General features: G+C 42.8%; 1 protein-coding gene across 7 annotated transcripts in view; it reads right to left on the bottom strand.

Annotated features, from left to right (window-relative positions):
• LOC124037732 (nuclear factor 1 C-type-like) overlaps positions 1 to 23,177 on the bottom strand; it is a 130,351-nt gene that overhangs the window by 91,468 nt on the left and 15,706 nt on the right. For all 7 annotated transcript variants that reach the window (XM_046352740.1, XM_046352739.1, XM_046352736.1 and 4 more), the window contains exon 2: positions 719 to 1,250. In XM_046352740.1, the coding sequence (XP_046208696.1) occupies positions 719 to 1,250 (532 nt within the window). The remainder of the gene's footprint in view (positions 1 to 718; positions 1,251 to 23,177) is intronic.

Below are 23,177 nucleotides of genomic sequence, written 5' to 3'. Positions count from 1 at the left end.
TGTCTATGCATCAGCTGGTGCCCAGCTTTCCCCTGTAACTACCAGGCTACACCCTTTTATTAAACACTGTACATTTTAACACATCTCTGAGGCATCCATGCTCATTTAAAATGATTTACACTGTCAGGACCTGGCTCCAGTTCATTTCTCTCTCTCTCTCTCTCTCTCTCTCTCTCTCTCTCTCTCTCTCTCTCTCTCTCTCTCTCTCTCTCTCTCTCTCTCTCTCTCTCTCTCTCTCTCGCTTGCTCTCTCTCTTTCTCTCTCTCTCTCGCTAACTATCTGTCTCTCTCGCTCTCTCTGGGTGGCAGGTAGCTTAGTGGTTAAGATCACTGGGCCAGTAATTGAAATGTTTCTTGTTCAAATCCCTGAGCTGGCAAGGTGCTAAGATCTGCTGTTCTGCCCTTGAGCAAGGCAGTTAATCCCCATTCAGACAATCCCCCGCACCACTCTGATTCAGAGGGGTTGGGTTAAATGCACAAGACACTATTCAGTTGAATGCATTCAGTTGTACAACCGACTAGGTATCCCCTCACTCTCTCAAGACCAACTTCTACAGTGCTGTGTGACTCAGTAAAGTGGTTGTTCAAAAGATCCTCCACTGAGTCAACAGTTGTTCACTACGCCACAGCATCTGTGTAGACTTCCTCCACTGAGATGACACTGATGCAAAAGGAACCGTTGATAAAACACTAGCGAGAATGTGAGTGCAGTGCAGTACCTCTCTCCTGTACGAAGTAGGCCAGGTAGAGGTCCAGCTCCTTGACCGAGACACTGATGTGGTGTGGCTGGACACAGAGGATGGGGTTGTTGCACGGCCCAGCCTTGACCAGGCGCTCTCCGTCCGTGCTCTCCAGCGGGATGCCCTTGAACAGGATGACCATGACCAGGTCCAGCCTCCATACCTTGTCGGCCTGACGCAGGCAGTCGATCCTCCTCATCTTGCCCTTCTGGTCAGGGTTAGAGAGGACGCAGCAGGGGGGCTTCTTCCCCGTGATGGACAGCACAAAGTCCTCGCGGCACTCGGGCCGGATGTCCTTGCGCAGTTTGGCCAGCAGACGCGACGCCCACTTCTGCTTGACCTCGGGCTTCTCTCCCAGCAGCTCGTCCTTCACTGCCCGCTCTTCGTCCTTAGTCATCCTTTTCTCGTGCTTCTTGAAGTACTTGCGTTTGCGCGCCTGCAGGTTGAACCAGGTGTAGGCGAAGGCACGCACATGCGGCAGAAGGGCCTCGATGAACGGATGAAACTCATCCTGGATAAGTGGACAAGAAGAAAGGGGTAAGTACTACTTTCTACATAAATGTACCAGAAGCGACCATGCTGTATGAACCGTAACCTATAACAGTGTATACAGTACATGTGTATGGAACCAATGACTGTAAATAAAGAAAACCATTGTGGTTCTTTGTCTCCATGCTCAGTGGAACACCACCACCAACAGTAATCATTTATTCAATTATGTTTTGTTGATTATTTGCCTTCTTTTGGTCAGATTTTCAACAAACAAAATATACATCTGCATGACTTTGGGGCACCTCACAAGCCACAGTTGCTTTGCTGTTTAGCCCACAACGATTGAGCAATGTTCTCTTGGTATCTCTAATTACTTCCATATTTTCACTGAGCAAAAATCCCATATGCACCAGCCTGCCCTATAAAAGGCATTCAGAGATCATTTGCACATATAATATATAGGCATGGTATAGGCATGGTGCCTACGTTCATGTGTTTGCATGTCTAGCCAAACAATGTATAGACTAAGGTTTGTTTATGAGCACATCATAGGCTATAAATGCATGCGTATGTATGTATGTGTTTGTTCTTGCTCGTGAAGGCCCATTAATTGAGTGATTGTGTACAAAGGGGTAATCCATCCAAATGTAATGAAATGTCATTTGCACATACAAGCTGAGTTAAAGATGTATTGCGAGTACAGTGCTCAAATCTGTACAACCCACTTCTCATGCTGCCCTTTACGTTTTGTGTATTTGCCCTGGTGTCCATGAAGTTGAACCCTTTGTGGAATACCGGTGTCACAATATCAACTCTCCGGTGATCATCATCTCTTTCAATGAACTGTAACATTCCAAAATAGAACATTGTAGGATATCCTTCCTCAAAGGGTTAACGTTGTTGGTTAATGGCGTCTCTATGGGCTTCTTGGTGTCCACACAGAGAGGTTGGAGTGGAGTGGAGTGTGAAGGTGCTTCAGAGAGCCCATACAGGCCCTAGGAGCAGGCCCAGGGAGCGTAATTGGACACGACTGTATTACTCTGCAGATCTCATGCAATTAACAGTCTGCAATACTGCTCTCAGAAGCACAACATTTTAAATGCTTCCAGCTTTCTCAACCATGGCATCCTGCTCTGAGCAGACGACATCGGTTTCAGATATATCTATTTTTTTGTTTAAATCATTCCTCCCATACCAACATTACATTTGATCCAGGGATGGCTAGTGTATTATTTTACTACAGTTTGCATTAAATAAAAGATGCATCATGTCCTTGAGGGCATTCTGTATGATAAGGTTTATGCTTTTTGAAGTTTAATCATAATAAAGCATCTGTGGTGGCAGAGACAGTGTCCTTTATTTCACGTTTATTTAGTCTGGCTTCACTGTGTTCCTATTCAGGACAGTTCTAAAACAAATATATCGAAAGCAGCGACTCCACTGAGAAGAGAGGAAACCAGTTGTATACATCCTATTTTAAACAGTAACAGCAGGACAAATTGTGTTTTCATGTCCACTTCACTTATGTCAACTTTATATCTAAACAGGGTTCAAAGAAAACAGTCGGCTGTAATTTGGGGGTCCAGAGTCCTTTGTCTTGGCCTGCTGAACGCAGAGCGCACATACACAAGTATGTACAATCAGTGCCGGAAGAGGGATCATGGAGAAGAGATAGAGTTACTGTGTAAATGTTCCAAAGCTAACAAGTAGAGCAGAGAGAAACTCTCATGATAGAAACCAGAGGCCTGGAAACCAGACAGACAATCTGGGGCTTTATGAATTTCCAAAAAGAGATGGCAATTCAACACTGCCACGGGTACAACAAACTCACAGTATGTCTATTTAACGGTTACATAACGTTTGTTTTTAGTGGAGAACGTTTACAGCAGAGCTGCGGCTCTCCAGTCAAGATGAAGAGAGGTTCGCTTCCATTTCAGGCATTCATAATCATATGTGTTTTAGCCAAAATGATAACACCACAAAACGTTTAGGAGGGAGAAAGACTCAAGATATTGTAACAATTTGAGTACAAGGCCAAGTCCATTTTCAATGTGTGGTATACTTCTCAATTGGGTGCCTATTTAGCCTATTTGTGTCTAGCTCGCACAGACAAGACTCCTGAGCATGGATGTTCCCCTGTCTGGCCCATGGATTAGAGTTCCTCTCATTAAACACATTGAGCTGGAATATGAACACCAACCACCCCTGCAGCAAAAGTAAACACTAACATACTTTCATTGAGGTTAGTTCCTATTTTTGAAATATTTCCATGACATTTAGAGTGAACTCCAAACGTGCATTTCTGGACTTTAGGGCATGTCCCTCTTCTCCACTTATCCCTGCCTCCCTTTTATGAGGTCCTTATGTTTTCATAGCTCCCTCCATCCACATACCCCCTAGCTACAGCATCCATCTGTGCAAACTAGACTTTTACAGGCCCCTAATGGTAGCCTCTAGCCACACAAACCTGTCCTTCTTTCACCTGTGCCCTACTGTCTCTCTGTCCCAACCCCACAGCAACACAGGACAGTTTCTTAACTGTACAGGTGAATAGAGGTCCGAGACCATCATTTAAAAGTACCCAATAACCTAGTGGTGAAACTAGTGTTGCCTTCTCGAACGTTAAAGGTAATGAACGTTATTTATGATAATGGTTACTTACATGGAGAAAATCGGACCTCTCTGAAATCAAAATGGATGGCCCTCCCCCTAAACCCTCTCTGAAGCTTGAAACAAAAAGAGTGACCCTCACCTATGCCCAAAATAACAACTAAAACAAAGTGGATAGCAGAAAACATGTCTATACCGTTTACCATCACTTCTTGGACAGACCAGAGCCTTAGATATGCAGTTTTAAAAACGTTTTTTTTTGTCCTGTAAGCATTGCATGGCAGCACAGGAATTTTGATAGTGTACAGGGCTGCAGGCCAGAACGTTGTGGGTTTGCAGAATACTGTGGACAAGGGTAGGGGTGGAAAGATCTCCTTTATAGTAAAAAGCATTGCATGAGCCTATCATCGTATTTCATGCAATTCTATGTCATTTTACATATTAGCAGAATCTTTTTTTAATACCACACAAATGACATGCTAAGAATGGACAGAGAGATAGGTCCATGTGTTCATCTTATCGTATTTCTCCAATGCCAAATCAGTGTGACATGTTTGCAACGAAGCTCTCCCTGTTTGCAAATAATGAAATCTGAGACGTCATAAGGAATCGGAGCATGTTACTTGCATAGGTTAGGCCTACCTTTCCACCACAGACAGATTAAGCCTACTGGTGCAGAAGATTTTAAGCTTAAACTGCGGGCTACTCTTCTTCCGTGGCTTAACCCAACTAGTGTAGGTAACAAGGTAGGTAGGTGTTTCCCTAAATGCTGTCTGGGTTTAAACATCTTCTACACAGAAAGTGAATATCTCAATTCATAGTGACAAAATTAGATTACTTCCAAAGCAAAGTCAATTTTTGTCTCCTCGGTTGTAGCTCAGCCTCTAAACGTCAAAGAACCGAACCAATTATATCCCCTTATGCACCGGAGCCACATCTTTCCCGGGCATTTTACAGCTTGTTTATAGCATACAGCATCGCGGACCTAAGCGCTGTTATAGATAACTTTATATAACCAATCCTTATATTATTCTAAATCTTAAACTAACAATGGGTAGGCCTGTGCTTTTTGCCATTTTCCGTAATTAAATGTAAGCCTATGGCATGCATACCGTCTCATACGCTCTCAATTCCAGTTTTGGTTTTAATTAATTTAACAGCCTTCACTGACACAGAGGTAGGCTATTTAAAGAGTGCATGGTGGGTGAAGGAATTGACCGACAAAATCAATGTGTGTAGCAGCCTATAGCTTAATTTCGTCTGTAAAACAGATAGGCCTACCTCTTATTTCTTAAATAGGAAGACATATGCTCTAACACAAAGCCCTCACAAAGTCTAATTAAAAATGAGTAGGGTGTAAATTAATTATGCCTACTCGAATTTGCCTACTTTCAGCACCATGAGCTGTCCATTTCCGATTGATTGTGCCGCGGCTGCTGCTTCAAGTTTCAGCCCCACAATGTAAGTTATTCGAAACTGGCTTATTGTGAGGTCAATAACTATGACAAATACATAATGGGCAACAAATACATTGTTTTGAATCAAATATATTATAGTAGTAGCAAACTATCAAAGTTGACCTGCGGTCCTCCTCATCTTTGCTCTATCCTTCTCAAACTGAACTGAACATAGGCTATAACAGGGACCATCAACTAGATTCAGTCGTGGGCCGATTTATTCTTGAGCGGTTGGTCGGGGGGCAAATTCGGACTTGGGCCGCCAGTTGGCGAACCCTGGGGTTATAGGCTAGTCCGTGCGCAAGATAATGCATTTTTGGACTAGGCCTATCCCCCAAAATAGGTGCACTTAATATTGCGTGCCCAGAGTTGAATCAGAGATGAGGGGTGGCATCGGGCACACATCGATATACAGTCTAATAAGCAACTAATTCTACAACACTGAGAAATATAGACATTTCATCAATTACAAATTACATCACCCTCCCCTGGACTAGATTTAAACAATACTTGACCCTCCCCTTCACTGAAATGGAAAAAGCATGACCCTCCCCCATTTTCCTCCAGTTAACCATTCTGTACATGTTGATTCATCCATAACTACACAATTAAAGAAGAGAATGAAAAAGCGGTGCAGAGTAAAGGAGTTGAGGGAAGGAGTTGAGGGAAGGAGTTGAGAAGCGGACCCTCTCTCTCCTTTCCATATTGGGCAGGGACCGTTCCAATGGAATGCTATGGTTTTTCTACAATCTCAATCAGAAGGTTGCCTTGACTACAGATTTGTTTACACTCTGACGATGAGAATGTTATTGATAAACAGAGGTGATGAATGAGTTCCCATATGGCAGACCGACTGCAGATCTTTGATCAGAGCCTGGGTCTGAAGGCAGCTCAGCGCAGAGCAGAGGCCTGCTAAGATATCTGTCCTGTGCACCTATCAGTTTCGCCATTCAATAGTATATACTGGTGGCTACTGACTGGAGTCAGAGAGGCCAGAAATAACCCGAGTCCAGAGCCCTGCTCACAGAGGAAAGACCTGGCCATCACAGCTGTGTTTGTGCAGTAATTGAATCATTTTGTTTTTGCAGAGCCCAGGGAGATGTGTTTTTATTCCTGCTCGTTGCTCGGATACCATTTTTATTATGTCTTAAACAGAGAATGTAATTTCTTTGCAAATCCTTTTCCGAGGAGACAGGAATCGGAGGGGGGGGGGGGGTTGGTCTTTCTAGCGAATGAGAGAATGGTGGAGTTGTGGTCAGATGCACAATGCTGCCATGGTCACACTTTGTGCCAAGCACGTGCCACAACCCAAGCAAAGAAGGAGAGGGTGGAAAGTATTCTTACAGTTGATGAAATAGCACATCTAAGCTATGGAACTTTCAAATTACTTCTACAGAATCTACCACCTTTGTCATCAGGAAGGTTGGTATAGCCTTACCCTATTTTGCATTGTGAATATTGTAGGTACGGTATTATAACATCAACTTAAACTGAAGAGCTGTATTTTTCCCCCATATTCTCTTTATCGAGGCAAGTGTAATGTTGAATTCATTATGCTCAGAATTTACAGCTTTCTAAGCTTTCATGACAAGAATTCCTCCCTCCACACCCCATCCTGCACTGTAACTACAGCAATCGCAAGAGGCTCTGAATCAAAATGGCAAAATCTCCTTCCCTCTCTCATTTCAATGCTAATGGTTGTAGAATACTAAAACAGATGATTGCCAAGAAAGCCGAAAAATGCTCTCTGCTAGTACCAAAGGCCTTCTAACCACACTACCAGCCAAATACACCTACAAAAAGGCACAACACTGGTTAGGAGGGAACCAGATTTAGAAGGAAAGTGACGAGGGTGTGACTGGCTAAACACTGACCATCCATGAAAGTGTCTGCAGTGTCCATCTCCTCCAGACCATCAGCACAATTCCACTCTTTTCCTTGGTCAGTTATGGTGTGAAAAGCATTGTTCCCGTCAAGAACAAACGATCAGTAATAACCCCAAGACTGCACCAATCTCACCACTCATCTCTATTACAGGAATGTCCCTGCGTGATACTGAATGTAGATATCTAAATAACTGTTAGCTCCGTTACTGAGTAATAAATCGTTAGGGAAAGCGTGTCGGCCTGTTTCCAGCAGGGCCGTGGTAGGGCTGTGAATGTTAAGTGGGTCAAAGGGGATGTTGTGTTGACTTCCAGCAGTGAGTCATCCTGCCTAGTAGCTGCACAATCGCTGAGTCAGCCCTCAGCCACGCACAGTGACAATAGAGGGCAGGGAGGAGGGATGGGCACTGGAACAGAGGCAGCAAGCTACAGAGGAGGGAAGACTGACTGCGGTATTTGGGTTTGCTCACTCTGTCGATCTCCTTCGCTGTCCCACATGGAGGCTACAGGTTTGTGACGGTCTCACAACTATGGAGGTGCTCCGTCAACTGAAAGGGAACATTCTGACCTTTGAAATGTTGATCTAACAAACTGTATTTTGTGTTTCGTCGGTATAAGTTCAGAGTCAAACACACCATACTCACTATGCGGCAGTATGGGTTCAGAGTCAGACACGCCATACTCACTATGACTCAATTAAATACTGGGAAAAACCCATCTGAAATTTCCACGTCAAAGTTCTTTATTAGTGTTGATGAACAGAACACTCATTCTCTCCCAAAGTGAGAGAGATATGTGCATGTGGTGTATGTGGCCAGTGGTGTAAAGTACTTAAGTAAAAATACTTTAAAGTACTACTTAAGTAGTTTTTGGGGGTATCTGTACTTTACTTTAATATTTTTCACTACTTTTACTTTTACTGAACTCAATTCTTTAAGAAAACAATGTACTTTTTACTCCACACATTTACCTTGACACCCAAAAGTACTCGTTACATTTTTAATGCTTAGCAGGACAGGAAAATGGTCCAATTCACACACTTAGCAAAAGAGAACATCCCTGGTCATCTCTACTATCTGTGATCTGGTGTGAATGTTGTAGAGTGCCCCTGGCTATCCGTAAAATAAAATAAAACAATAAAATGGTGCCCTCTGCTTTGCTTAATATAAGGAATTAGAAATTATTTATACTTTTACTTTTGATACTTAAGTATATTTTAGTATTTACTTTTGATACTTAAGTATATTTCAAACCAAATACTTTTAGACTTTTACTCAAGCAGTATTTTACTGGGTGATTTTACTTTGAGTCATTTTCTATCACCGTATATTTACTTTTACTCAAGTATGACAATTGGGTACTTTTTACACCACTGGTTATGGCCATTGTCCATGGCTCTTCTTCTTCTTCTTAGAAAAGACTGAACATTGCATCTGTTTCCCACAGTCTCACTGAAAGTAGTGAGGGTGCATCATTCCTTGCCATTATTTGAGTGGCAAATAAACCTCATTAACTCCACTGCATGCCATTAACGATGCATGCGTTATGTTGACGGATCTACACTATAAATACAAAAGTATGTGGACGCCCCCATAAATAAGTGGATTCGACTATTTCAGCCACACCCGTTGCTGACAGGTGCATAATATCGAGCACACGGCCATGTGATCTCCATAGACAAACATTGGCTGTAGAATGGACTTACGGAAGAGCTCAGTGACTTTCAACGTGGCCCCATCATAGGATGACACCTTTCCAACAAGTCAATTCATCAAATTTCTGCCCTACTAGAGCTGCCCCGGTCAACTGTAAGTGCTCGTATTGTGAAGTGGAAATGTCTAAGAGCAACGACGGGTCAGCCGCAAAGTGGTAGGCCACACAAGCTCAAAGAATGGGACCACCGAGTACTGAAGCGCAAAATCGTCTGTCGTCGGTTGCAACACTACCGAGTTCCAAACTGCCTCTGGAAGCAATGTCAGCATAAGAACTGTTCGTCGGGAGCTTCATGAAATGGGTTTTCATGGCCGAGCAGCCGCACACAAGCCTAAGATCCTCATGCGCAATGCCAAGTGTCAGCTGGAGTGGTGTAAAGCTTGCCGCCATTGGACTCTGGAACAGTGTAAACGCGTTCTCTGGAGTGATGAGTCACGCTTCACCATCTGGCAGTACGACGGACGAATCTGGGTTTGGTGGGTGCCAGGAGAACACTACTTGCCTCAATGCATAGTGCCAACTGTATAGTGCCAACTAATGTTTGGTGGGGGAGGAATAATGGTATGGGGCTGTTTTTCATGGTTCGGGCTAGGCCCCTTAGTTCCAGTGGAGGGAAATCTTAACGCTACAGATTCTAGATGATTCCGTGCTTCCAACTTTGTGGCAACAGTTTGAGGAAGGCCCTTTCCCGTTTACGCATAACAATGCACCCGTGCAGAAAGCGAGGTCCATACAGAAGTGGTTTGTTGAGATTTGTGTGGAAGAACTTGACTGGCCTGCACAGAGCCCTGACCTCAACCCCATTGAAAATATTTGGGATGAATTGGAATGCCGACTGCGAGCCAGGCCTAATCACCCAACATCAGTGCCCGACCTCACTAATGCTCTTGTGGCTGAATGGAAAAAAGTCCCCAAAGCAATGTTCCAACATCTAGAGGAAAGCATTCACGGAAGAGTGGAGTCTAATATACCAGCAAAGGAGGGGACCAACTCCATATTAATGGCCATGATTTTGGAATGAGATGTTCGAAGAACAGGTGTCCACATACTTTTGGTAATGTAGTGTAATCCCTGCGTCTGCCTTGGGATTAAGTAGCACAAGCAGCCGTGTGTCTGGGCTGCTTTGACACGGGCCTCTGTGGGCCTTCAACACATCCCATGAGAGCCCCTAACGTGGGAAAGGAGACTGTAAGATCATGACCATGCATGTCTGTGTGTACATAGGACAGTTGAACATGTGAGGGTCTGGCTGTCTAGGCTTGGCAAAGACATCCTGAGAGAGTAACTGATAATGTCGTCTTTTGCCTCGTCTTCAAAACATCAAGCAAAAGTCCTTTCCACGTGATAAAACATAATTTAGTAGCATGGGAATGATGGGGGTAGGTTTTCTAATGACAAATCTCAAGATTTGAGAACCGTTCAAGAAATCACAGCATCTTAACCATTCCAGTAGTGAAAATAAACTGTGACATTAGGATCAAAATACACATCTACAGATTTACTCTCTTAATTTGATCACTCAGTTATTTCAGAGAATTTTCCTGTGCAGCAGGAAATGCAAATTGTAGTGTATTGAAGGCTTCTGAAGTTTGTCATTTCCACTTTCACATGTCAGATTTGATTTGCCCTAAAGAAAAATGTATCAACCACTACAAAAATGTCCATTAATTATAATCCACATAATAATTCACATTTTCGGTTGGTGCAGGATTATTTTCCAGCTGTGAGAAACTGGTCAAATTAAGATAGCACATTTGTGTAGTCAATTTCAATTTCAGTCATGACTGGATCTGTGATCTTTTAGTTTGTTTGTGGGAGGGAGAGAGTTTGGTGTTTCCTATGCCATTCTGAGATGTCATCAACCACATGTTTTAGATCCTCGGGTGACGAGAGACACCCAGTAATGTCATGAGGAAAGATTCAAGAAGTGCAAATTAGGGCTGGGTGATATATCAAATTAATTTGATTAATTCTAATGTATGTTTTTGCATGATATTCCAAATACCTGTATCACAAGAATCAAGCATTTCATTTTTTTCATTTTATGAGCATTTATGTCCACTTCTTCTCATGTTGTCGTTTCGGTCTCATCTCCTTAGTGGTTTTTGTGCCGTGTGCAGGAGCAGATTAATGAAACCACGGGGCCCTGGCCCATGGGGGGCCCAAGAGGCAGCAAAAAATATAAAAATATACAATTAAAATAAAAACATTATTATACGTGCAGTATATATTTTATATTTTTCACTGCAAGTGCCAACCACAAGAAGACTCAGGAGCCTGCTCTCAATGAGTGTAGACTGCCTGCTGCTGCCTGCTGCCGCTCTGCTAATCTTCAGAAGGAGGGAGGAGAGGAGGTAGGGGCCCACGTGGGTAACTGGGGGGGCCCTGCCTTGATTGGGTAACTGATTCATAAAATATAAAATAAAAACGGCATAATAAATACATGTGACTGGTCAATTGTGTGAGTCCGGGGCTGGGCCCAAGAGGCAAAAACATTACGTTTTTTAAAAATTATTATATTTTATTATCCAACCACAGGAGCCCGCTCTCAATGTTCAAAATACACCAGAGAGCATCATTTAGCCACAGAGAATCAATTGTTTATAAAAAAAATAACTGTGGATTTAAGTTTTATCACAAGCACAAAATTAGGGAAAGACCTACATTGAGCTTCTTTAAAAGGGTGTTTGCGCCACCATGAGCTGCCAGAACAGCTTCAACGCGCCTTGGCATAGATTCTACAAGTGGACCTAAACCATGCCGGGCAAATGCACCTCACACCATAACATCCCTTGTTAGCCATTCTAACACCTGGATATGTTTATTTTTGAACCATTCCATTGTAGATTTTGCTTTATGTTTTGGATCATTGTATTGTTGGAAGACAAAATCTCCGTCCCAGTCTCAGGTCTTTTGCAGACTCCATCAAGTTTTCTTCCAGAATGGTCCTGTATTTGGCTCCATCCATCTTCCCATCAATTTGAACCATCCTCCCTGTCCCTGCTGAAGAAAAGCAGGCCCAAACCATGATGCTGCCACCACCATGTTTGACAGTGGTGATGGTGTGTTCAGGGTGATGAGCTGTGTTGCTTTTACGCCAAACATAACGTTTTGCATTGTTGCCAAAAAGTTCAATTTTGGTTTCATCTGACCAGAGCACCTTCTTCCACATGTTTGGTGTGTCTCCCAGGTGGCTTGTGGCAAACTTTAAACGACACTTTTTATGGATATCTTTAAGAAATGGCTTTCTTCTTGCCACTCTTCCATAAAGGCCAGATTTGTGCAATATACGACTGATTGTTGTCCTATGGACAGAGTCTCCCACCTCAGCTGTAGATCTCTGCAGTTCATCCAGAGTGATCATGGGCCTCTTGGCTGCATCTCTGATCAGTCTTCTCCTTGTATGAGCTGAAAGTTTAGAGGGACGGCCAGGTCTTGGTAGATTTGCAGTGGTCTGATACTCCTTCCATTTCAATATTATCGCTTGCACAGTGCTCATTGGGATGTTTAAAGCTTGGGAAATCTTTTTGTATCCAAATCCGGCTTTAAAGTTCTTCACAACAGCATCTCGGACCTGCCTGGTGTGTTCCTTGTTCTTCATGATGCTCTCTGAGCTTTTAACGGACCTCTGAGACTATCACAGTGCAGGTGCATTTATACGGAGACTTGATTACACACAGGTGGATTGCATTTATCATCATTAGTAATTTAGGTTAACACTGGATCATTCAGAGATCCTCACTGAACTTCTGGAGAGAGTTTGCTGCAATGAAAGGGGCTGAATAATTTTGCACACCCAATTTTTCATTTTTTGATTTGTTAAAAAAGTTTGAAATATCCAATAAATGTCGTTCCACTTCATGATTGTGTCCCACTTGTTGTTGATTCTTCACAAAAAAATACAGTTTTATATCTTTATGTTTGAAGCCTGAAATGTGGCAAAAGGTCGCAAAATTCAAGGGGGGGCGAATACTTTCGCAAGGCACTGTATAATCCATAGAAGGGTTTTGTAACCTCTTACCCTGGTAATTTGACTGGGTAGACTAGCAATGGATGCCCGTCTTGACTTGAATGGGAACTGCCATCTATGGATTGTATTTCTAAGGTTGGTTGCAGCTGTCGGGGGCCTGCCACTCGCAACAACAAAGATGGGAAATCACTTCTTCCTCTCAGACAAGGGGTTTCAACTCGCTATTTGCATTAGAGGTTTGGTCCAACGGAATCGATCATTTGGACACCAAAACACAATGCGACAACATTTGCCTAGTCTGTTTTATAAATGTGCAATAAGCATAAAACACAATTATGAATGGAATGGACAACTTGTTCTCATTCTGAGGCCACTTGATTTCATCATCTGAACAAAGTGGACAGGCTAGCATGCTGTTCAAACAGTTGGAGACGGACAGAAGGGTGTGTTCATAACAATTCAACTGTTCTGCCCTGTTAGCTATAAAATGTACTGAACAAAAACATAAACGCAACATGCAACAATTTAGTTACAGTTCAAATGAGGAAATCAGTCAAGTGAAATAAATGTATTAGGCCATAATATATGGATTTCACATGATTAGGAATACAGATGTGTATCTGCTGGTCACAGATTCATTTAAAAAGAATGGGCCTCAGGATCTCGTCGTGGTATTTTTGTGCTTTCAAATTGCCATTAATATAATGCAATTGTGTTCGTTCTCAGTAGCTTATGCCTGCCCATACCATAACCCCACCGCCACCATGGTGCACTCTGTTCACAATGTTGACATCAGCAAACTGCTCGCTCACACGTCGCCATACATGTGGTCTGAGGTTGTGTGTCCGGTTGGACGTACTGCCAAATCCTCTAAAACAACGTTGGAGACGGCTTACAGTAGAGAAATGAACATTCAATTATCTGGCAACAGCTTTGGTCGATATTCCTGCAGCCAATTGCACACTCCCTCAAAACTTGAGACATCTGTGGCATTGGGTTGTGTGACAAAACTGCACATTTTAGTGGCTTTTATTGTCCCCAGCACAAGCTGCACCTGTGTAATGATCATTCTGTTTAATCAGCTTCTGATATGCCACACCTGTAAGGTGGATGGATTATCTTGGCAAAGGAGAACTGCTTACAAACAGGGATGTAAACAAAATTGTGCACATAATCTGAGAGAAATAAGCTTTTTGTGCATATGGAACATTTCTGGGATCTTTTATTTCAGCTTGAGAAAAATGGGACCAATACTTTACATGTTGCGTTGATATTTTTGTTCAGTGTAGATCCAAGTAGGCTAAACCTGAAATATAAAGATTCCTATAAAGATTAGCTGGTTACTCACAAGCACGTGGGTTGGGGTTGAGAGATCTGTTCAAATTTTCTATTATGCCTATTACAAGAAGCGAATGTGCATTATGCATATGTAACAGTAGAACTTTAGTCTGTCCCCTCGCCCCTACCCGGGAGCGATTCGGGGACACTCTGCACACGTCAACAGTCACCCTCGAAGCATCGTTACCCATCAGCGCAAGGGGAACCACTACTTCAAGGTCTCAAAGCGAGTGACGTCACCGATTGAAACGCTATTAGCGCGCACCACCACTAACTAGCTAGCCATTTCACATCGGTTACACATAGTTCTGGTTACATTTGTAACAAAAGGGGCATTTTCATAGACTTAAAAGCCAGATCAGTGATTACTGCAAAAAAGCAGGTTAAACTATTTTGATAAAATAATGACATTATTAGTGGGTCTTATGATTGTGGACACATAATTTCACAAGCCCTGAATTCATTAGATTATTGCTTACTGTTTTAAATACCGTGTATTTGACCTTATTGTATCACAAAGCTTATTTAGAGAAAACATTACAAAAAATGAGATATATATTTGTGAATCCCCCATAAGTTTGAAAATAATAAAGATATGATTTTTAGGCCATGTCGCCCAGCCCTAGTGCGAATACAGATTCACAATTACACAGTTTGAAGCAAAAAAATCAAACGTCTATCTCTCCACCTCCGTCCGTGCCAGAATGATGAACCTAAGCTGAAAATACTCTGCTGATTCAAGGTGAAACCCCTGATAAGCCCACTTTCCTGGAAATGCAATATGATTAATTTTTTGTGACCGTGTCTCACTTCTAATAACTTACTTTGCATCTGTCCTCTCCCACCCTCCCCTGGCTTTTTCATACTGAGGGAGAGGAGAGATGAGAGATGAGAGAGAGGGAGGGAGGGAGGAGAGATGAGAGAGAGAGAGAGAGAGAGAGAGAGAGAGAGAGAGAGAGAGAGAGAGAGAGAGAGAGAGAGAGAGAGAGAGAGAGAGAGAGAGAGAGAGAGAGAGAGAGAGAGAGAAGAGAGAGAGAGAGAGAGAGAGAGAGAGAGAGAGAGAGAGAGAGAGAGAGAGAGAGAAGAGAGAGAGAGAGAGAGAGAGAGAGAGAGGGGAGAGTTGAGAGAGAGAGAGAGAGAGAGAGAGAGAGAGAGAGAGAGAGAGAGAGAGAGAGAGAGAGAGAGAGAGAGAGAGAGAGAGAGAGAGAGAGAGAGAGAGAGAGAGAGAGAGAGAGAGAGAGAGAGAGGCAAGCTGTAAATAAATGACCTGGTTTGTACCATGAGGTCCTCTACCCATGAGGACTGAAAGTCAAGTTCTGTGAGCAGGATGAGACTGCAGCTGAGACCACGGTTAGGTTGTTAGGCCCTCAGTGTGGGAACAAGACCACTGCTGCAGCCTGCCATTGAAACTGACAACACTGCCAGCCCGGCTCTGATCGCAGGTGTGCTAGTAGGGCAGAAACAGACAGGCAGTCAGACATAACAGAAAATGGCACAGTGGAGTCATGTCTCAAAATCGATAGCTTTTCAACACCTTTTGCTCTCCCTCTTTCCCAGCTCTCTCTCTCTCTCTCAATTCAATTCAATTCAAGGGCTTTATTGGCATGGGAAATATATGTTAACATTGCCAAAGCAATCTCTCTCTCTCTCTCTCTCTCTCTCTCTCTCTCTGGCAGTGTTTTTTCTGTGTGTTCTGTAGGCTACAGAGTAGACATATGTATACTCTATCTGATCAATGATCCATTTGTTCTTCATTCAATTGTACCAAACACTTAAAACATTTATTTAACCTTTATTTAACTAGGCAAGTCAATTAAGAACAAATTCTTATTTACAATGACGGCCTAGCAAGAAGCAAAAGGCCACCTGTAAGGACGGGTCTGGGATTATTTTAAAAATAAGAAAGATACACCACAACTAGGCTGGGGCGATATACCGTTTATACCACATATTGGGGTATTTCCAAATATCGACAGGATCATTTTCAATACCGTTAGGGGGGAGGGGGCTGCGGAGGTGCGTGCTACAAATCAAATCAAACTTTATTTGTCACCTGCGCCGAAATGCTTACTTACAAGCCCTTATCTAACAGTGCAGTTCAATAAAAAGTTACGAAAAAATGTACCAAATAAACTAAATTAAAAAATTATAAAAGAAACTCAATAAAATAACAATAACGAGGCTATATACAGGACGTACCGAAACCGAGTCAATGTGCAGGGGTACAGGTTAGTCGAGGTAATTTGTACATGTAGGTAAGGGTGAAGTGACTATGCATAGATAATAAACAGTGAGTAGCAGCAGTGTAAAAAACAAATGGGGAGGGAGGTGTCAATGTAAACAATCCGTTATGGTCATTTGATTAATTGTTCAGCAGTCTTACGGCTTGGGGGTAGAAGCTGTTAAGGAGCCTTTTGGCCCTAGACTTGACGCTCCGGGACCGCTTGCGGTGCGGTAGGGTGTCTCATCGTTGTCGGTGATAAGGCCTACTGTTGTGTCATCAGCAAACTTAATGATGGCGTTGGAGTCGTGTTTGGTCACGCAGTTGTGGGTGAACAGGGAGTACCGGAGGGGTCTAAGCACACGCCCCTGAGGGGCCCCAGTGTTGAGGATCAGCGTAGCAGATGTGTTGTTGCCTACCCTTACACCACTGCTTATAACTAGAAGTTAAGTATAACTACGACAAATCTAAGAAGAGTCAAATAAATAATATCCAGCTTAGGCTCCAGGTATACATTTGGTTTGCTAACTTGCTAGCTAAGTGGCTAGATGTCAAGATCAAGTTTCTTGGTTACAGCAGAGACATTCAAGATCCTTGTTGCCTAAATTGTTTTGAGAGTAAAAATAAAAAAAACATTTGTTTTCCTTTTTTTTTTTGTGCCTCTTGTGTGCAAGTCTGGTAATACTGTGTACCTCGGAATGGTACAGAAATGCTATGACGGTACAGAAATGCTATGACGGTACAAAAATCAGAATAACAACCAACCAGACAACAACACAACATGGCAGCAAGCATGACAACAACACAACATGGCAGCAAGCATGACAACAACACAACATGGTAGCAACACAACAGAGAGATAAAAATATCCAGTTTGAGTGATTTTTGCAGCTCGTTCCAGTCACTAACTGCAGCGAACTGAAAAGAGGAGCGACCCAGGGATGTATGTGCTTTGGGGAGGATGAGGGTTGTAGTATGTATCTCAGATAGGGAGGAGCGAGGCCAATGAGGGTTTTATAAATAAGCATCAACCAATGGGTCTTGCGCCGGGAATATGAAGATGGCCATTCTTCCTACTGAACCACATTACCTTTGTTTTGGAGTTGTTCAGAACAAGGTTAAGGGCAGAAAAAGATTGTTGGACACTAAGAAAGGTTTGTTGTAGAGCATTCACAAAATATGGGGTAGGCCAGCTGAGTATAAGACTGTATCATCTGCATATAAGTAGAGAAGAGAGCTTCCTACTGCGTGAGCTATGTTGTTAATATAAATTGAGAAGAGCGGGGGAGCTAGGATCGAGCCTTGGGGTACTCCCGTGGTAACAGGAAGGGGCTGAGACAGCAGATGTTCTGACTTTAAACAATGAACTCTTTGAGGGAGGTAGTTAGTAAATCAGGCAGGAGACCCTTTAGGAGACACCAATACTCCTTAGCCGACCCAAAGGAATGGAATGACCTACCGTATTGAAAGCTTGGGCAGTCAAAAAAGATAGCAACACAACATTGCTTAGAGTCAAGGGAAGTGGTGAAATCATTTAGGACCTTTAAGTTTGCAGTGACATATCCATAACCAGAGTGGAAACCAAATTGCGTACCAGAGAAAATTCAAAAGACCTCAAGAAAGCCAGTCACTTGATTATTAACCTCTTCAGTCTACCCTCTACTTTTTTGAACATTCTGTTAAAAATCGCGCAACATTTCAGCGCCTGCTACTCATACCAGGAATATAGTATATGCATATGGTTAGTATGTGTGGATAGAAAACACTCAGACGTTTATAAAACTGGTTAAATCACGGCTGTGGCTTTAACATAACGTGTGTTTCATTGAAAAGTGCAGGAAAATCTGATCACTGAAAGTGGAAAAATATATCCATCCGCCGCTTCAACCCATTGTTATGGGCGAAAGACATTAAATATGGCTGAGGTTGCAGTACCTACAGCTTCCACACAATGTCAACAGTCTTGTCATTTGCCTAGGATTTGTTTCTTGGTCAAACGAACAAGAGACAGCCCATTTCTTCCGGTCTCCGACCGGATATTTTGGTTGTGAAATAGACGGACAGTATTTCAAGATGGATCCCTATAGAAAACACTTTGTCTCGTGATTAATTTGATCGCTTATTAACGTTTACTAATACCTAAAGTTGCATTACAAAAGTATTTCGAAGTGATTTGTGAAAGTTTATCGTCGACTTTTTGAATTTAAAAAAAATGACGTTACGTTATGAAACGCTATTTTTTTTCACTTATCACACAGTCTACATAGAACGATATCTAGGCTATATATGGACCGATTTAATCGAAAAAAAAGACCCAATAGTGATTATGGTTGCCTGGATTCACAACGAGTGTAGCTTTAATTCAATACCCTGCATGTGTATTTTAATGAACGTTTGAGTTTTAACTAATACTATTAGTATTTAGCGTAGCGCATTTGCATTTCCAGAGCTCTAGATGGGACGCCTGCGTGCCAGGTACAAGCAAGGTTCCAAAACATTTAATAAACAGGGCAAGATAGAAATTGGCCTATAACTGGTAGGATCAGCTTGATCTCCCCTTTAAATAAAGGAGGCACCATGGCAACCTTCCAAGCACTGGGACATTAATGATTTTGTATCACCACCACATGGCTCAGAAGAGCATGATTGGTCAAGTGTCCTCATGCATTGCTGAATCTCACAGCAGAGCAAAATGTTTTAGTAATGCTACACAACCACTTGAGCTCTGACCTTGTTAAGTGCAAAACAATTGGCCTCTGATTTAGAGGATCAAAGTGCCCAAGTCCCCCTTGAGCCTGAAAATATGGGCCGTTTTATTGACTCCCATAGCTTCCTATAGACTCTACAGTTCCAGGCCTGGGAGACACGGACCAGCATGCTGAGCCCTACTTAAGCCCAGCTCATGCCTTTGCCCCAACTCAATGACAAGGTCAGATAGGGCATGACCCCGGGACTAAAATGATTTCTGAGGCCATGCACACTGACAATGAGACTGAATCGCCGGGGCCCAACCACATTATGACATGGCTGACATGACCAAGATGCCACCGTCTGCAATCTGCATCGCATGACATCCATCAGAACACGCATTAGACTAAGTGACATCTTTCTGGGTTCAACTACACTCTAAAGGCCCAATCACAGGCGCTGTTATTCGCTCAGTAAGCAATGAGTAATAATACAAAAACATATTCATGACATCATGACAGAACTTTGTAGTATTACTGTTGTATAATTCCATTCATGCAATTGTTAGTTCCAGTTTGTTACACTTAAAATTGGTTTTATTGGCCATTGATTCAGAGTTGATATCTGAGATGTATTATCCTGGACTTCCCCTTGCAGTAGATATCATAAAGCACAAAACCAGGGAACCCATAGGCACACAAAGATGGCCTAGCGAACAAATAAATGAGTGTAATAGACTTCATATAACAACAGCCGGTGGCAAGACTAAAAATTCCTATGAGCTACGGCCCATCGATAACGGTCAGAGGGGGCCAATGTAGAGGCATGCAGGCATGTGGACACATCATGACTCCCCATGTGGACATGATTGCAGAAGACCCCATTGCCTCCTGTCACCCAGAGATAGGGTTGATAGGGTTCTCCAAAACATACTGTACTCACACAGAAACACACGTACGTCATACCCAGGAAAAACACACCTCTGGTATGCCTACTGCTTGTTTGACTTCATTTGAACCTCAACTACTTGGCTCTTTCACCAACTACTGCCTCGCCTGGTTCACCAACTACTTCTCTGATAGAGTTCAGTGGGCCAAATCGGAGGGCCTGTAGTCCGGACCTCTGGCAGTCTCTATGGGGGTGCCACAGGGTTCAATCCTCCGGCTGACTCTCTTCTCTGTATACATCAATGATGTCGCTCTTGCTGCTGGTGATCCTCTGATCCACCTCTACGCAGACGACACCATTCTGTATACTTCTGGCCCTTCTTAGGACACTGTGTTAACTAACCTCCAGAAGAGCTTCAATGCCATACAACTCTCCTTCCGTGGCCTCCAACTGCTCTTAAATGCAAGTCAATATGTGGACAACTACAAATACCTAGGTGTTTGGCTAGACTGTAAACTCTCCTTCCAGACTCACATTAAACATCTCCAATCCAAAATTAAATCTAGAATCGGCTTTCTATTTCACATCCTTCACTCATGCTGACAAACATACCCTCGTAAAACTGACCATCCTACCTATCCTCGACTTCATCTACAAAATAGCCTCCAACACTCTACTCAACAAATTGGATGCAGTCTATCACAGTGCCATCCGTTTTGTCACCAAAGCCCCTTATACTACCCACCACTACGACCTGTGCACTCTCGTTGGCTGGCCCTCGCTTCATACTCGTCGCCAAACCCACTGGTTCCAAGTCATCTACAAGTCTTTGCTAGGTAAAGCCCCCATCTTATCTCAGCTCACTGGTCACCATAGCAGCACCCACCCATAGCACACGCCCCAGCAGGTATATCTCACTGGTCACCCCCAAAGCCAATTCCTCCTTTGGCCGCCTTTCCTTCCAGTTCTCTGCTGCAAATGACTAGAACGAACTGCAAAAATCACTGAAGCTGGAGACTCATATCTCCCTCACTAAATTTAAGCACCAGCTGTCAGAGCAGCTCCCAGATCAACTGCAGCTGTACATAGCCCATCTGTAAATAGCCCATCCAACGACCTCATCCCCATACTGTATTTATTTATTTATCTTGCTCCTTTGCACCCCAGTATCTCCACTTGTACATTCATCTTCTGCACATCTATCACTCCAGTGTTTAATTGCTATATTGTAATTACTACTTAGACAGCCCTTTTCCCCGCCTTCCTTATGTATTGTGGAGTCATACAGAGGATCAAATATGATTTGGAAGATGATTTATTAGAATGATGGAAAAACAGGAGATCTGACTGGACCCAAAGATCGTCAGATTATGCCAGTGAATAGTGAGGGTCCTCAGTAGCCTCCTGGTCCAGGGACAGGCGCAGGAGCCCCTGTCTCTTCTACACCCCTGTCCTCTCATCTTAACTGCTTTAATCACATTAGGGGGTAATTTAATTGAGTTCCGCTCTCTAATGTGAAAAATCCAGGAGAAATTAACTAGGCTCTCTCTCTCTCTGCTCCGACTCTCTCTCTCCCTCTCTGCTCTAACTCTCTCTCTCTGCTCCAACTCTCTCTCTCTGCTCCACCTCTCTCTCTCTGCTCTAACTCTCTCTCTCTGCTCCAACTCTCTCTCTCCCTCTCTGCTCTAACTCTCCCTCTCTGCTCTAACTCTCTCTCTCTGCTCCAACTCTCTCTCTCTGCTCCAACTCTCTCTCTCTGCTCCAACTCTCTCTCTCTCTCTTCATATATACATTCTCCCCTCCTGTATGTCAGGGGAACATTTATAAGAGAAAGAGAGAGAGAATGAGAGAAAGACAGAGGGGGATGATGAATAATCAGTCAAAACGAGGAGGATATGGAGCCTTTCAATTAATTAAAGTCAGACGTGAATTTCAGGAATGATTGACTGTTATCCATCCCAGTTTGAAGCTTTTCTTATCAAGATCGGATAAGGCACAGGTTTTTATAAATAAGCATGAGAGTTCTATTCCAGCTCTAACAAACCAAGTTGCTGTCAAAGAATGTGAGTTCCCTTCCATGAGTGCTAGCAACACCTGCAGCCTCCAGCTTGGTATGGTATATTTGGTTGAGGAGCAGGTTTAATGTGTTTACTAAAATAATGAGAAACATTTTTTGAACAGGTCAGCTGTTGGTGCCAGAAGCACAGCCATTCAATATATGTTTAGCATCTTTAAAAGTTGGTCTGCAGCAAATCTGTTCAGGTGCTGTGCTAATAAACAGAAAACATATAAAAACATGCGTACGTGGATATCATAAATACAGCTATCCTCAGGTGGCCTGACCTCTTTTACCCTCTTAACAATCAGGATGTTGTGTCCAGAAGCCTCAGGGCATAACAGAAACAGAGTATTTATGTACATTTCTATTGAATTAAAACACATAAAAGTACATTGTCGATCAAACACACTATCACAATTATTAATAAGCATTACTTATTTCAAATTGGTGAGGGGCACATGAAAAGGTCATATTATATGATTTTTCTTCACAACACATTTTGTGTGTATTACACAAATTCCAATTTGTTGTGGTTAACATTAGCTAGGTGGCTAGCATTAGCTAGGCTAGGGGTTAGGGGTTAAGGTTAGGGTGAGGTAACATTCTAGCTAAGTAGTTAAAGGGTTAAGGCTAGGATTGGGTTAGCTAACGTGCAAGCGAAGTGGTTAAAAAAGTTGTAAGTAAGTTGTTGCAGAGTAGCTAACTAAATGAAATCAAATGTTATTTGTCACATGAGCGAAATACAACCGGTGTAGACCTTACAGTGAAATGCTTTCTTACAAGCCCTTAACCAACAATGCAGTTTTAAAAAGTATTTACTAAAATAAACTGAACAAAAAAATTATAATAAATATAAATGAAAAATATATAGAGGGGGTAACGGTACAGAGTCAATGTGTGGGAGTACAGGTATTCGAGGTAATTGAGGTAATATGTACATGTAGGTTGAGGTAGACTATGCATGGTTAATAAACAAAGAGTAACATCAGTGTAAAAATGGGGGTCGGGGACAATGCAAAGAGTCTTACGGCTTGGGGGTAGAAGCTGTGAAGAAGCCTTTTGGACCTAGACTTGGCTCTCCGGTACCGCTTGCCGTGCGGTAGCAGAGAGAACAGTCTA

This window comes from Oncorhynchus gorbuscha, linkage group LG06, assembly GCF_021184085.1.
Source record: "Oncorhynchus gorbuscha isolate QuinsamMale2020 ecotype Even-year linkage group LG06, OgorEven_v1.0, whole genome shotgun sequence".
NCBI classification, from domain to species: domain Eukaryota; kingdom Metazoa; phylum Chordata; class Actinopteri; order Salmoniformes; family Salmonidae; genus Oncorhynchus; species Oncorhynchus gorbuscha.
Note: the sequence above shows the minus strand (reverse complement) of the source record. Positions and strands in the feature narration are given on the sequence as shown.